General features: G+C 36.3%; 1 protein-coding gene across 1 annotated transcript in view; it reads left to right on the forward strand.

The window, feature by feature from the left end:
- The window catches only part of LOC148082304 (phospholipid-transporting ATPase ABCA1), a 148,069-nt gene that overhangs the window by 60,702 nt on the left and 73,412 nt on the right, over positions 1-13,955 (forward strand). The window contains exons 25-28 of the mRNA XM_087789468.1: positions 1,004-1,052; positions 2,952-3,059; positions 3,991-4,130; positions 12,188-12,315. Of these exons, the coding sequence (XP_087645594.1) occupies positions 1,004-1,052; positions 2,952-3,059; positions 3,991-4,130; positions 12,188-12,315 (425 nt within the window). The remainder of the gene's footprint in view (positions 1-1,003; positions 1,053-2,951; positions 3,060-3,990; positions 4,131-12,187; positions 12,316-13,955) is intronic.

Raw genomic sequence — 13,955 nt, forward strand, 5'->3', positions numbered from 1 at the left:
TTATGATTCTATACGTATTAATATAGTTTTGACATTATTTGGACTGAGATGTATTTATTCATTCTCAGTTAGTACTGAAATATTTTCAATTTACAATGCAATTAAATGTCCAAAAGCTCTTCAGGTGGATCAATAGGACCAGGTAAATAAACAAGAATGAATTTCATTCTCCATCATAAAGTTTAAAAGCAGTCATATTTAAACCAACACTTTTATTTCCTAAATTTTATACCTCATTTTTAATGGTTTTACTGATGTAATAGGTTGTATAAAACGCCAGATGTTGACTTGTGGACAGAATTTATATGGGTAGCCAAAAAGGGCTTTTAGTGAATCCATTTGCAAGTAATGGGGAAGGTTTTTCTTTGCACTTTTACTAGACATTTATTTGTATCCATCTCATCTTATCCACATTTTATGTTTTCCCTTTTTATACAATGATACAGTTCCTATTAAAAAGATTTTAGCTTTTTATTGTGTACATCATATCAATGCATTCATCTGGATATATTCATCATTTATACTGCTACACACTTGCAACAGTTGAAATGTCACATGTTGACTAGATACCAGCTTAGATATGTGTTAACATCAAAAAGGTGAATTGAAGTGCGAAAGACAGCATCCACATAATTGAACGCTTGCATCATGAAGAAAATATTTACAAACATATTTATGAGCCAGAGAAGGTTGGTAATGTAGGGTAGGGACCATTGACAGTGTCATGCTGCCAACATGAGATACTGTAACTCCCATGGCGACTAAGGACAACATTAAAACATTGACATCATACAGACACACACACTGACAGATCTACTGTTTTATATATATTATAAATGTAATACATTACCTACAAGAAAAATAGCTAAACATAATTCATCCATCGGTGAATATGATGTATAAGGCAAGGGAAGCTAATGTTTTATAAAATATGATCAAGAATGTGATGTGTCAACACTATTTGATCGTTCACTTATGTATAAATACATTTCTCTTTCAACAGATATTTCTGAAAGTGGCTGAAGACACTGGAGTTGATTCAGATATTTCAGGTGAGAATCACATATTATAGAAAATAAAATAGAAAATAGATTTCTTGAACATTTCAACAGAAGCCTTCACGTTATACTGTACAGTTTGCTACATTATAGTATTGATAAGTAATTATGCATTTGTGCTTCTATACTGTATTGCTCTTGTATCATGTACAAGAACGTGCACACGTGCCTAAACGACGGGATGAGTCAGAAACAGGTTTATTTATGGCCTCTCCAGGGATGTCATTAATTCAACCTGGTACCTGTCAGTTGCCAAGCGGTCACTCACACAGCCTTAGCTATGTCCTTGATCACAGGACTTCTCTGAGGTATAGCTCTTCCCTGAAGAATTCTCTTATTGACCAAATCATTGCTTGTCTTAGGTTATATAAATGCCTCAATGAAAAATTGCAGCTTGATTAATTCAAGTTTAAAATACTGCTTTGATTTAGTTTCATATCTGTGGAGTTTTCATCAAAATTATACTATTATTTGTTTTTTCAGTGTAACCATTTGCGAAGGACTTTTTACCCCTCATTTGACAACAGAGTACACTCAGGCATTTTAAATCCTGTGTAGTAATGGGGTGACAAAACTTTTTAAGGGCTAAGTAGTGTTCAGATCATTGACTAGGTTGGCGAACACACATTGGATTAATGCCCCCGCACTGCTGCTGCTTTAATTCTTAATCATGTAATTACATACCGTACATAACTGACTATTAGTTAATTTATTGTTAACATTATTGGTATTCAAGTTAGAAGGGTCCTTCTAAACAACCCTCCCGATACCACAAAACATATTTATAGTAGTGGGTCAGATACAGTATTTTCACATGAAGTACTGTGAGACTTTTTCATCTTACCAGAAAAATATAAAAAGTATGTCAAGGCTGGCAATGGTGCGACACAGATTTTACAGCAATGCTTTTCTGTCACTGGAAGTAGTCGATTTTCAATATATTTAAAACTTGGTCATTTCTGATTAAATAAGGAAAAGGTTCCTGATCAGCTAACATTGACTTTTTTTGGGGCAAAAAAAAAAGGAAATTTACTGTCAGGTAATTAAACCATCACATTTAATAGGGATTTACGGCACATATTAAGACAAAGGATTTTTGCATTGCAAAGTTTTGCAGAAGTGGTGAAAAGTGTTAACAATAATGAGTTATTAAAGCTACATGAAGCAGTGTCTTTATTTTCAGAGCCCACTAGGTGGCCCATTCTTAAATCTATTTTTTTATCTCACACAATTGTTTAATATAGGACTCCACCATGGGAATTTCTTGTAGCTCCATCAATACTTGACATTGTTTGTTTCTTCGATATAGAACGGAATTCCTTTTTCGCTTTGATAGCTTGGCTTGTTGTAGAATAACTCTTAAACCGTGTATGTATTTAGGTGAATATATTTTATTCGGTATATATTCGCTTTTACCAATTGGATGATGTTACGTTAAGTTTATTAGACAAGATGAAATCACCACGGGGATCAGTCCGCAATGCCAAAATCATGACATTTATATATCAGCATGGCATTTCATGTGCGGTACCTCCTTAAAAGGTTTCAAATGAATATTGATTTGTACAAAGGATATTTCACAAGCCTTTTATTTAGATAGACTTTTTAGCCTCTTTGGACTATACAACAATAATGCTATGAAATAAATTGTCTTAATAAATTTACATATACAGTAAATTAAGAACTATGTCCTGGGTTTACTGCTATTCCAGATAAAATGTTTCATCATAACATCTTACATCATAAGACAATGTTCAATAGAAAACATCAGCACTGTGCATTTGCTTTGGCAGTGTAAAGTCTGGTGCACTGTTGGTCCAGTAACTCATGTTGTTGTTATTTATAAGTCTAAATTGGGTCACAGCAAAAAACGCAAATCTTATCTTCCCACAGCAACAAAGGATGTGGAAATGAAAGACTGCAAGCGAAACTCCTTCCAATCAAAGCCCAGCACCTTCGGCACTGTCCATCCTAAATCAGGAGAAATTTATGACATGCCAGGTGAGTTTGTGTATCATCTTTGATCATGATGAAAATAAGTTTGACCTAAAATGATCTGCTCAGTTACTATGTAAGTGCTTAATAATGATTTTTTAAATTATATTCTTTACACTATAGATTCACCAAATCACACTATAATATGATATGCATTGTGTTCCTATTAGAACACTTGGTTTTGTCTTACAAAAGCCAATTAAGAAATGATAAGTATTAAAGATTTAATACATTATAACTTGTTGTTTTTGTTAAGCTAAAGTAAGAGATTGATGCACTTATACTTAAAAACTTGTTAGTAAGCAGCAAGCAAGTTTTATTTTAAGTATTTCTTTCAACTTTAACCCTTGTTTTATCTCTGGGTCTAGGTGACCAACAATTTAGTTTAAAGATAAATTAATAAAGTTATCTAGGATAAATACAATTAAATGAAAAAAAAAAATATATATATATATATATATATATATATATATATATAGAAAGACTAAACGTATATATATATAGATATATATATAGATATATATATATCTATATATATATCTATATATATATCTATATATAGATATATATATATATACGTTTAGTCTACAGACAAAAAATGCACAGGAGTGTCACTCTTTCTTACCCTTTAATATAATATAAATTATCTATTATTATTTTTTTAGTTTATAAATGATACACAGCTTCTCTCATATCCAGTCGGACTCCATTAAAATAGACTGAGGCTACAATGATTTTGCGAGTCTCATATATGATTCTTTATCATTAACCTTTTGAAAAAAAAAAGAAGACTCCAACCACCACCACTTCAGTTTTCATTACACATATCTGAGTGGATTTAATAACTCTTAATTTAGATACATTGTTCTTAGAGTAGCATGTTCATCCACTTATTCACACTCAAAAACATGAAGGATAATTTTGATTTCAATTACAGAGTCTAAGAAACAGGCTGCGGTCAGTGGAAGAGGATCCTCGGTCATCACTGGATGGGAGCTGATCAGGAAGCAGTTTCTGGCTCTCTTTATCAAGCGTTTCCACCATGCCCGAAGGAGCCGCAAGGGACTCATTGCCCAGGTAATGGCCTCTGTCTGTCATATTGATGAATTGAAGGATTACAGTGGCCGGCTGCATGGGAGGGTCTTGGTGATATTGTATGAAATACATGTTGGCTTTCAAAATCACTTCATGACACATGTGATAGAGTAAGCTCATTTAGTATCAGGAGGGAAAAGTCAGGTCATCCGTCTTAATGGAGTCAATGTTTGAGGAAAATATGTTGAGGTGAAAAGAGGGCGATATAGAGGGGGAACAAGAGAAAAAAATGGAGAGAACCGGGCTCTGAATGAAGTAGCACGACGCCAGGAAAGTTGACAGAGATCATCTGTTCCGACAAAGAGCAACATGTTTTAGTGGTGAAGAATCGCACAAAAATTGTCGGATACAAATGTTCTTAAAATCTATGAACCTGTACTGTGAGGCTGCTCTCTCTTACTTCCTGATTTACTCTGACTAAAACTAGTATATATTATGCTTTGTTACTTTAAATCTGTGTATTCCTGAATAATGAACTGAGGTGTGAGCAACTGTCAATGTTAATTCCTGACTATCTTTAACTTTTCTTTTGAATGCAGGGGTTTGAATATAATATTTTTGAACAGATATACATATTTTGAAATGACAACATGTGCCAATCACAAGTGTTGGGTTGGTGAAGCTTAAGTAAGCGATTTCCTTATTTACAGAGTCCACTACCAGTTATTGAGTTCAATCTTATAGTGAAGTGTTGATGAGGCCTCGCGAAACTGCATCAGTTGTATCAAGATACAGTCCTTTCATTTTATCTCGCTCTGATTTACTAATTAAATCAAACCCGGCCTCATTTTCAATGAGGGTGCCATCTAGTGGTCTTTCAAACTGTATCATGATACAGCATCAGCTGCTTCATGAGGTCTCATCAACCCATCCCTAGTATCTTGTATTAAAGACAGTAATACTGTATATAATTATAGTGAGGGTTAATGAAGTTTGATGAAGTAGTGGTATACAGTTTTAAACTCAGTAGATGACTCTGTTGGCTTATATATGATGAGGGGTATCATGATACAGCGGTGGGTCTTGCATTTCAGCCCTAAGCCATCAGGGACGTCATACTTAGTCCAACCAATAATAATCCATCTCATAATAGCATCAATATGACACTATGAAGAATCATACATAATCACACATACACATCACATTAACCTTAACCCTTGTGTCAAGGGGAACAACCTCCACCACTGCATACATATTTCTGGAAGCCAGGGAGGTTTTATACCTTGACCCAGAGACAACACAAGGAATACCACAAACACATCTGTTTTCACCCACTGGGTCACTTTGACATTGAGGCCGCAGAATGCTTAATAAAAGCTGTTTAGGCAAAACTTCCAGACAAACACTTCCAGACCAATCAATAAGCCCACATTTATTATTATTATTGAACCGAAAATAAATCTGCCAAATCTCTCATTATATTGTAAGAGATTATTCAACAACTATTTATACACTCCACCAAAAGTATATGTACGTAATAAGGTTATCCAATAAAATGTGCATTATCAGCAATTTATTAACATATTTATTTATTTGCAAGTAATGCAACAGTAAATTAATTGAATGCATTGAATGCAGTTGCTTGCGCAACATAAGTACATTATAAATTGAAAAATACCTCTATGGCTCTGTTGTACAGTTTAATGGCTATATATAAGTATATATATGTATATAGTAAATCTCTGAAACCAAACCAAACAAAGCAATTCTCCTCCTTCAGCCGTGGTGTATATTTTGCCCCTAACAAAGTGCTTATCCAATCACAGGACAAATACATGCCAGTTTACATGAGGCCCGCTGGCCGCTATACTCATTACTGACTAGAGAGCTGACTCGCTCTATTCTCAAGTGCATGAACGCCAGCAGTCTTGATTCTGCTGGCCCTACACGTCATCTCGCTATCCGAACATGTTTGGATAAATGTCAGAGAGTTGTCTAGCTAGCTAAACATGATTAGATAAAAAACGTCCTAATCCTGAAACTACCATCATATTTGAAAAAGCCAAGTGGATATAATATGACGTTAAACACAATATATATTTATTTTTCTGGGCATGTTTAGGCCAGCAGAGAATCCCTTGTCAGGCCCTTAAGGGCTGCCATTGTAATAGCTGCTTTTAGCCAAAGCCTAAAAAGAAAAGAGTGCCATCTAGTGGAAACAGAAAATGGGGACAATGTCTCTCAATGCTTCATCAATATCGAATTGAGCTGGACAATAATCAGGTTACGAGCAAATTAACGTGTACTGTACTGAAGAGGATTGTTTATGGTTTCTTTATTATTATATGAAAACAAAAAACTGCTGCAATAGCTTTGGAACATGAAGTTGTAGCGCCTCGGAAAGAACATTAATAAGATTTACGAGCTGAGGACACTGCAGCTACTATATATGTCTCAGCAATGACTCAAATAACACAATTTTGCAGGAATCGCAGAGTTCATTGAAGTGCTTTCCCACCCTCCTTCATCTTAGCCCAAACATGCTCAACAATGTTCAACCCCGGTGACTGGTCGGTCAATTCCGGATCATCATGTAGGGTTTTTTATTTTGAACAGTGAAACCCAGCGCTTGAATGTACGAAGCAGTGATTGGAAGAAAGCAATATTGGAAGCACACACGTGTTCTTGGCCTGCTACGTCGATATGTAATGTTGGCCACAGTGTTTTGTCCCTGGTAATCCTCTCCATCACCTCCCTGATATTTCCTTTCAATGGCAGAGCCAGCGATCTGCACAGGCTTGTCTTAAATGCTGCCATCCCAGCATGCCATGCTGCAGAATAAAATGCTAGTGACTTCAAGGCTCAACCAACCAGCACACCAGATGCCTTTAGCTGGCATTCATTTTCATAATTGTGAGACCTTCATGATCACTGTGATTGGCAGCACAAAAGCCAAAGTGACACTGTTGATTTGTTATTCTACATTTTACCGCTTATTAATCAAGTGTTTTCATTAGTTCTCTATTAAATGTGATGGTGTAACAATTACAGCGATGACAGGCTACTATTAGCCTATTAAATAAGCGTCTCTATTATTTTGTTTCCCACAAACATAATTTAAACAGTCCAAACCAATAAATTTCAACAAATTCAAAAAGTCAACATCAATTTCCTTGAGGGGCTCATTTTAAGTTACATCAGGTATTTATTTCCCTTTGTTTGGAGGTTTCGAATGCGGGTGACTTGAGAGGATGATCAGTATTTCTGATGTGTAGTGATGTAATTCTGTCAATTAAGATACCTAGCATCATTCATGAATAATCATACAAGAGATTTGTAAGGGTTGAGGTTGTGTGCTGAGGGTGAGAGGTAATGCTGCTCCTACACTGCAGTGCTGTTCAGTCTCTTCTTTAGGTTTTACTGCAGAACCAATACCAATTAGTCACTGTCAATCTTAGAAGGCCCTCTTTAGTATTTCAGGGTGGGTGGATAAGAGACGAAATGTTCGACCGCAATGTGTGCCAAGTGCATTTCCTGCCTTTTGTTTAATTGCAGAAATGTAATTTCGTCCCTTTCATGTCAACGGCTTCTGCGGTCAGCAGTATGGATTGTGTGGAAGCTTAATCTCTAAAAATACAAGCAGCTAAGCTTGAAACAGACTAGTGATGGCATGGAACGTAAATGGTTGATTCGTAGCCCGCCAGGTTGATGACTTGCATGTGTGAACAATGCCAAAGTTTAAGCATTGCTGTTTCAAAATAAATCGTGTTGAAAGTGAATTTAGCTTCCACCACATTTAGGCTAAGATTGTCTTCAACATTTGAATCTGAACAATAACAAATATGCTGCTTAATGTTTTGGTTATTGTCAGGGATTTTCTCCCGGACAATCGGAATGAAAACAGAGAGAAGTGTTAGAATAACAACAAATTCAGAAACCTTTCAGTACCAGCAAGGAGTGGAGGCTCGTTCCAAACCGCTTCTTGCTGCCTTTTTATTAGAAAGCTCAGAGCATGACACACTTAAATACAAACAGTTTGTTTGTTTGTTGTTGGACGCAGCCAGCGAGAAGCGGTTTTCTCTATGAGTCAGTTAGCGCGGCATAAAAGCCTGCATGGGGAGACCAGCTCGAATATCTTGCGGTCACTGTATCTTAATGCACAAACTGTGATTTCTCGAGAAACGAAACTCTGACTGGGCACATTCCTTCCAGCTCATTGTGAGCTTTAGCCAGCATGACTACATGTTTATTGTGATAAGACTATAGAAGCAACATAAATTCTTAAACAGTTATATAATTAAATATAAATCCCATTCTCGAGGCAGTTTTGAAAGAAAAAAAAGACTGACTTTCCGGATACCTAAGAAGGGGTACTGGGAAGCACACAGTATCAAATAAATGAGTATCACAGAATCAAATGAGGTCTGAATCGGCAGATCTGTTGTGTGGAGTCCCTCAAGGTTCTGTTCTGGGTCCCTTATTGTTTTTGCTGTACTTGATTCCCCTCGGTAAAATCATTCAGAGATTTCCTGATGTTTCTTATCACATTTTTGCTGATGACATCCAGCTCTACTGCTCTTTTGATCCAACTGAGCCCCAGAGGTTGAACAGCTTTGTCAATTGTTTGCTGTTAAACTGAGCCTGAGAAACCTGGGTGTTGTATTTGATAAAGACATGTCTCTTGTTCGACACTGCAGAAAACTGACCAGAAACTGTTTCCTTCAACTGAGAAAAATCTCTAAACTTAGGAAAATGTTGTCGGAACATGATCTGGAGCTTGTAATCCATGCGTTTGTGTCTTCTCGTCTGGACTATTGCAACAGTTTATTTTCATGTCTTAACAAGAAGGAGCTGTCTCGTCTGCAGTTGATTCAGAACTCTGCAGCGAGAATTCTAACCCGCTCAAGTAGAATAACTCACATCTCTCCGATCCTTAAAACTCTTCACTGGCTTCCAGTTTCTTTCAGGATCAACTTTAAAATTCTAGTTCTGACTTTCAGAGCTATTCATGGTCAGGCTCCTCCTTACATCACTGATCTGATCCAGCCTTACACCCCAGCTCGGGCTTTGAGGTCTGTGGATCAGAATCTACTGATGGTTCCTTGCACACGGCTCAGGACCAGAGGAGAGAAATCCTTCCAGGCTGTTGCTCCTAAGCTTTGGAACGATCTTCCTCTCTCTTTGTGCTTGATGGATCTACTGACTCCTTTAAGAAAGATCTTAAGACGTTTTTATTTGTTCAGGCTTTTCCTTGATTTTCTGGAACTCCTGTTGTGTTATCAGTTTTCATCTTGACCTTTAAAGTATATATATTATTGAATATTGTTTTGATTGTTTAAGTGCTTTGTGACCCTGGTCTGGAAAAGCGCTATACAAATAAAAATGACTTACTTACTCACAGTCCTGGAGAAGGTTCTCTGACCCTGCCCATATTGGCAACAACAGTTAAACCTTGGGACTATATTTTTTTTCAACGGCTGACCAGATCTGAACCTGAGTGGTGCTTTGTTATTGGTGTAATACCTCATACATCAGGTGTAATACCTCTGGATTGGCAGACTGGGGTTGCTCCAAACCCTCGGCAGATCAAGTCCATTGATGCTGTAGGATTCAGCCCAAATTGTAGGTGCACCGAGGGACATGTGCACCCAGTATTTCGACGTACATGACCATGTTTTTTAGTGTCTTTCAACAATATACTTGCCAAAATGATTGACAGACCATTTCTTTGTACTTAAGCTGTTGCAGCGGCTACTTAACCTTGTGCAAGAGTATGACAGTGTATGAATAAGTTATGATTCCCTCAAAGAATGCAGTGGTTGTTGACAGATATTCTTCCACTTCATTTCTTTCATGCTAATCTGATCCTGGAAGTAAATGTGTTCAACACAGTAGTTTAGCCAGCGCAGGCACACACACGTACGTTGTACATTAACTTACAGAGAAGCTCATCTTAATGCAAGCAGCGTTATCCCCGACAAAGAATACTGACAGAAGAACGCTTTTAGTTAGGAAAATGTGTTTAAAGCAACATTATTAACATCCCACTGAATATATGAATCAATTTCTTAAAGCAGTGCGTTGTAACCTTGTCTTCTTTTTTCACTTTTCTGAAATTATTATAATTTTAACAGTCATTACTCATGTGATAGAAATCTCTAGCTGTTATTTTAACGATGCTCATTGCTACATATTATTGTCCTGACCATCCTCCCAGAAAGTCATGTGACCACCGAACTGTATACAGCAGTGGGTCCGAGGCAGGTTTTTCTACATAAAGTACTGAGCGACTTATGGATGTTACCAGGAAAAAACAAAAACTGAAACAACAAGAGCCAAAAAATTAACAGGCAGTAATTTTCAATACTACTGGAAGCCAGAAACAAATATTTCCGATCTTTAATTCTTCAGCTGTAATTGAGTCAACTAAAACTTATTTAGATAGAATGATTCAACAAAACTAAAACTGAAGAAAATGTAACAAAATGGCAAAATCTCTGGCTGTTCTTTCTATATTTTTCTATATTATTGTCAATATACATAACTTTGTAATTTCAGAGTAAATGTGTCTTCAATGGCCTTCAACCATTTTATGGTCGTCCTTGTTAATGGATGAAAACACCAATGTAGGTTTGGCATGCTCGCATTTCCACAACATTGTTCTCTATGTACAATTGGGGATTTCCTCTGTGCAAAACAGAGTTTATTTTGAGGCTGCCAGAGCTAATTTGAAAACATGAACACATTACCAATAAGCCGATCCTGTTTCACTTATCCTAAAATCCACTTAAATGTTCCAAACAGCAAATGAGCCGTTTGTTCCCAAACAAAACTAGATGGATTAGCATCCACACTGATCTTGAGAGCTATTAATCCCTGCTTCTGTTAAAACATTTTATATCCCCAACCAACATGTGGATGTGATGAACTGCATTGTTCGTGTGAATGCGGAGGCTAATGACTTTTTGGAAGTCTCACATGGGGAGAAGTAGCACCTGCAATTACCAGTCAGGAAAAGTCGGAGCAGAATAGTTATTTCTCTTGCAGTCCACAGTTTAGCCTATTCTTTCTCTTCGCTGCTCTTTATCTCCATTCACAACAATGTTTAGTGTATTTAGGAATTTAATTTAGAAGATATTGAATTGGCCTTCCTAGTAGCAGCAGTGTAATTAATCAAGACTAACCTCCTCCTGCTGAGTACATATCAACCCTACAATCCATTAAACATTCAAGACATTCTGGATCCCTTTCTCCTCTTTAGCTGTAACAATACGCTCACACACACATTATGCAGCGACTATCTGCGATGGTGAAAAAAGGCACCAGAGCCAAGTTAAAAGGAAAACAAATTAAAGCAAGTGTATGATTGAGGCCCAGCTTGACTTCCTTAATCAAAGTTTTAAAGCTTCAGCAAACCAAATGATCGCGAGTGGTTTAATATGCATGCAAAAGGCCTTGGTGTATAGTTGTTGTGAACACAGCCGCTTCTTTAGAGTGTAATGAAAGACCCCTTTTGGTTCCTCCGGTTGGTGCAACACATTAATGAGGATGGTACCCTTGTGAGGAACGAAATGTTTGGCTTTCTAAACAAGATACTAAGGTCACAGTGAGGGGGGTGTCACGGGTACTTTGCCTTTTACTAAAACTACAAATGTTGGAAGTTTTATTGGAACTACTCTGCATTAAGAATGTACCATTGCTCCTAAAATCAAGTAGTGTACATAGTCCATCAGACTGTTATGATAAATGCTACAATTTCATTATATTAATCCATTCTATGCTTTGTCAATGTGATCTTATTTTGTTGTTTTTTTTCCAATGAAGGCTGACTTCTATTGGAGAAATAGTTCATAATGCTAAATAGCGTGAAATAGTCTAATGTCCCATAAGTGTGTGATTGTGTGTGTGCATGGGTGAATGTGTAACTTAGTGTAAAGCACTTTGGGTGCCGAAAAAGCATAGAAAAGCGCTATATAATTAAAAACCATTTACCATTTAATACTAATTCACGCCACTTCATCAGCCCATCACTAGTTATCAGCAGCACTCAATTATTCATCATGAATGCATAATATAACATGTGTTGTCTTTGTTTCTAGGTTGTCTTACCTGCAGTCTTTGTGTGCCTCTCCTTGATCTTCGCGCTCATTGTTCCACCTTTCTCTGAGTACCCAAGTCTCGAACTGCAGCCCTGGATGTACAAATTACCTCAAACCACTTTTTACAGGTAAAAATAAATGTTCTTCCAATTTCCGGATAAGCCTTGAATCATTTCAATTAAAAACCTTCTAATATGTTTCCTCAAGTATAAAGGGACATTGTATAGTTCATTTTAGAGGATTGTGGAATAATATTGAACCCTCATGGGAAACTTGTTGGAGCCTTTAGTACACTACCCAAATTATGTGCGGTAGAAAACATTGGTTAAAAGGAAATTAATGGAAAAGAACTTCTTTCACAAACGTCCTTTTAGTTGAATCTGACCTTGCGTGCATCAAGATGGGAGTTTTGGTTTATTGAAGGACCACAAAGAACAGTTATGTAGCCTGATCTGACAAATACTTAGATAATAGATTTTCTTTCAACTTTCAATTCTTGTCATACAGTTCAGAAAGTAATTCACGAATAAAAGCATGTGGTCTGAATATATACTGCTTGTTGAAATATGTAGTTACAGTGAATGCAAGGTTTGATATTTAAAAATATATTTATATAATAACAAAGTAGTTCCATAAATAGCTCCATTTTTAGTAATAATGGGTTGACGAGGCCTCATGATACTGCATCAGTTGTATCATAATTCAGTGAATCAATTTTAAAAGCCACTTCATGGCACTATCTACTTTTTAACTTTACTTTTTAATATACTTCTTAATATAACTTTGGCTCTGATGTACTAATTCAATGAAAACTGGCATCATTTTCACCGAGGGAACCATCTAGTGGCCTTTAAAACCATAGCTTGGTTATAAATATAATTATAATTATGCAATAAATATTAAGTCATGTCATAAATTGTACCCAATACTGTAAAAACAAAGAATTAGCTTAATTTTTTTTTTTTAATGATAACCCTAAACAAGCTATTTATTAACTTTGAATCATTCTGAATACATCAACAGTCTTCTTGTAGTCACACCCATCGCATGAGTAAAATGAAAACACCACAAAGCCAAATGTGACCATCTTTAAAAAGAGTTTGGACACCCTTTATGTAGAATCCTTCTAATCGATCTTTACTTTTAACGTTTTAAGTGCCATGCATTTTTCTACCTTGTTATTCTGTCCTTTTTTAAAGGCCAATTGCAACATTCTCAACTCAATATCCAGTTTAGAAAAGGTTTCACTGTATTTATTTTAACCATTAAAAATCAAGCAGAGTCCAAACAAAGCATTCTAGCGTGACACAGTTCTTCCTAAAATCACTGGCCAATTACTGAATATAGTCTTTTCTCATGAAACATCCAACTTAATGGCCAGTGTACCACTAAATGGTCCATAACTTTGCATACATCCAATCTTCTCACGTATCTCGTAAATGGCAATGACCCATTCTGGAAATCTAACAACGATCGCTGTTATTGGGTTGTTCATGAGGTTTGACCCACACTCTTAAATTTCCTGTGCAGCCACATAAAGGCATCCATTGCTATTTTTTAACTGTCTAATGGTTGCATTCTGTGTTCCCAAATTCTTGTCACTATTCTATGATTCTTAAAATAAACTCAAAAGGATCATATGATTAAAGCAAACATGTACAAGAAACATGTTTATAATACAGTTTTCATAGTTAAATACCATTGAAGGTAGCTTGTGGCCATTTTTAAACAGATATGTATCTGAAGAACTGCCATCAGGTCCATGTAT

Source organism: Callionymus lyra, chromosome 4, assembly GCF_982586985.1.
Source record: "Callionymus lyra chromosome 4, fCalLyr1.hap1.1, whole genome shotgun sequence".
Lineage (NCBI taxonomy): Eukaryota > Metazoa > Chordata > Actinopteri > Syngnathiformes > Callionymidae > Callionymus > Callionymus lyra.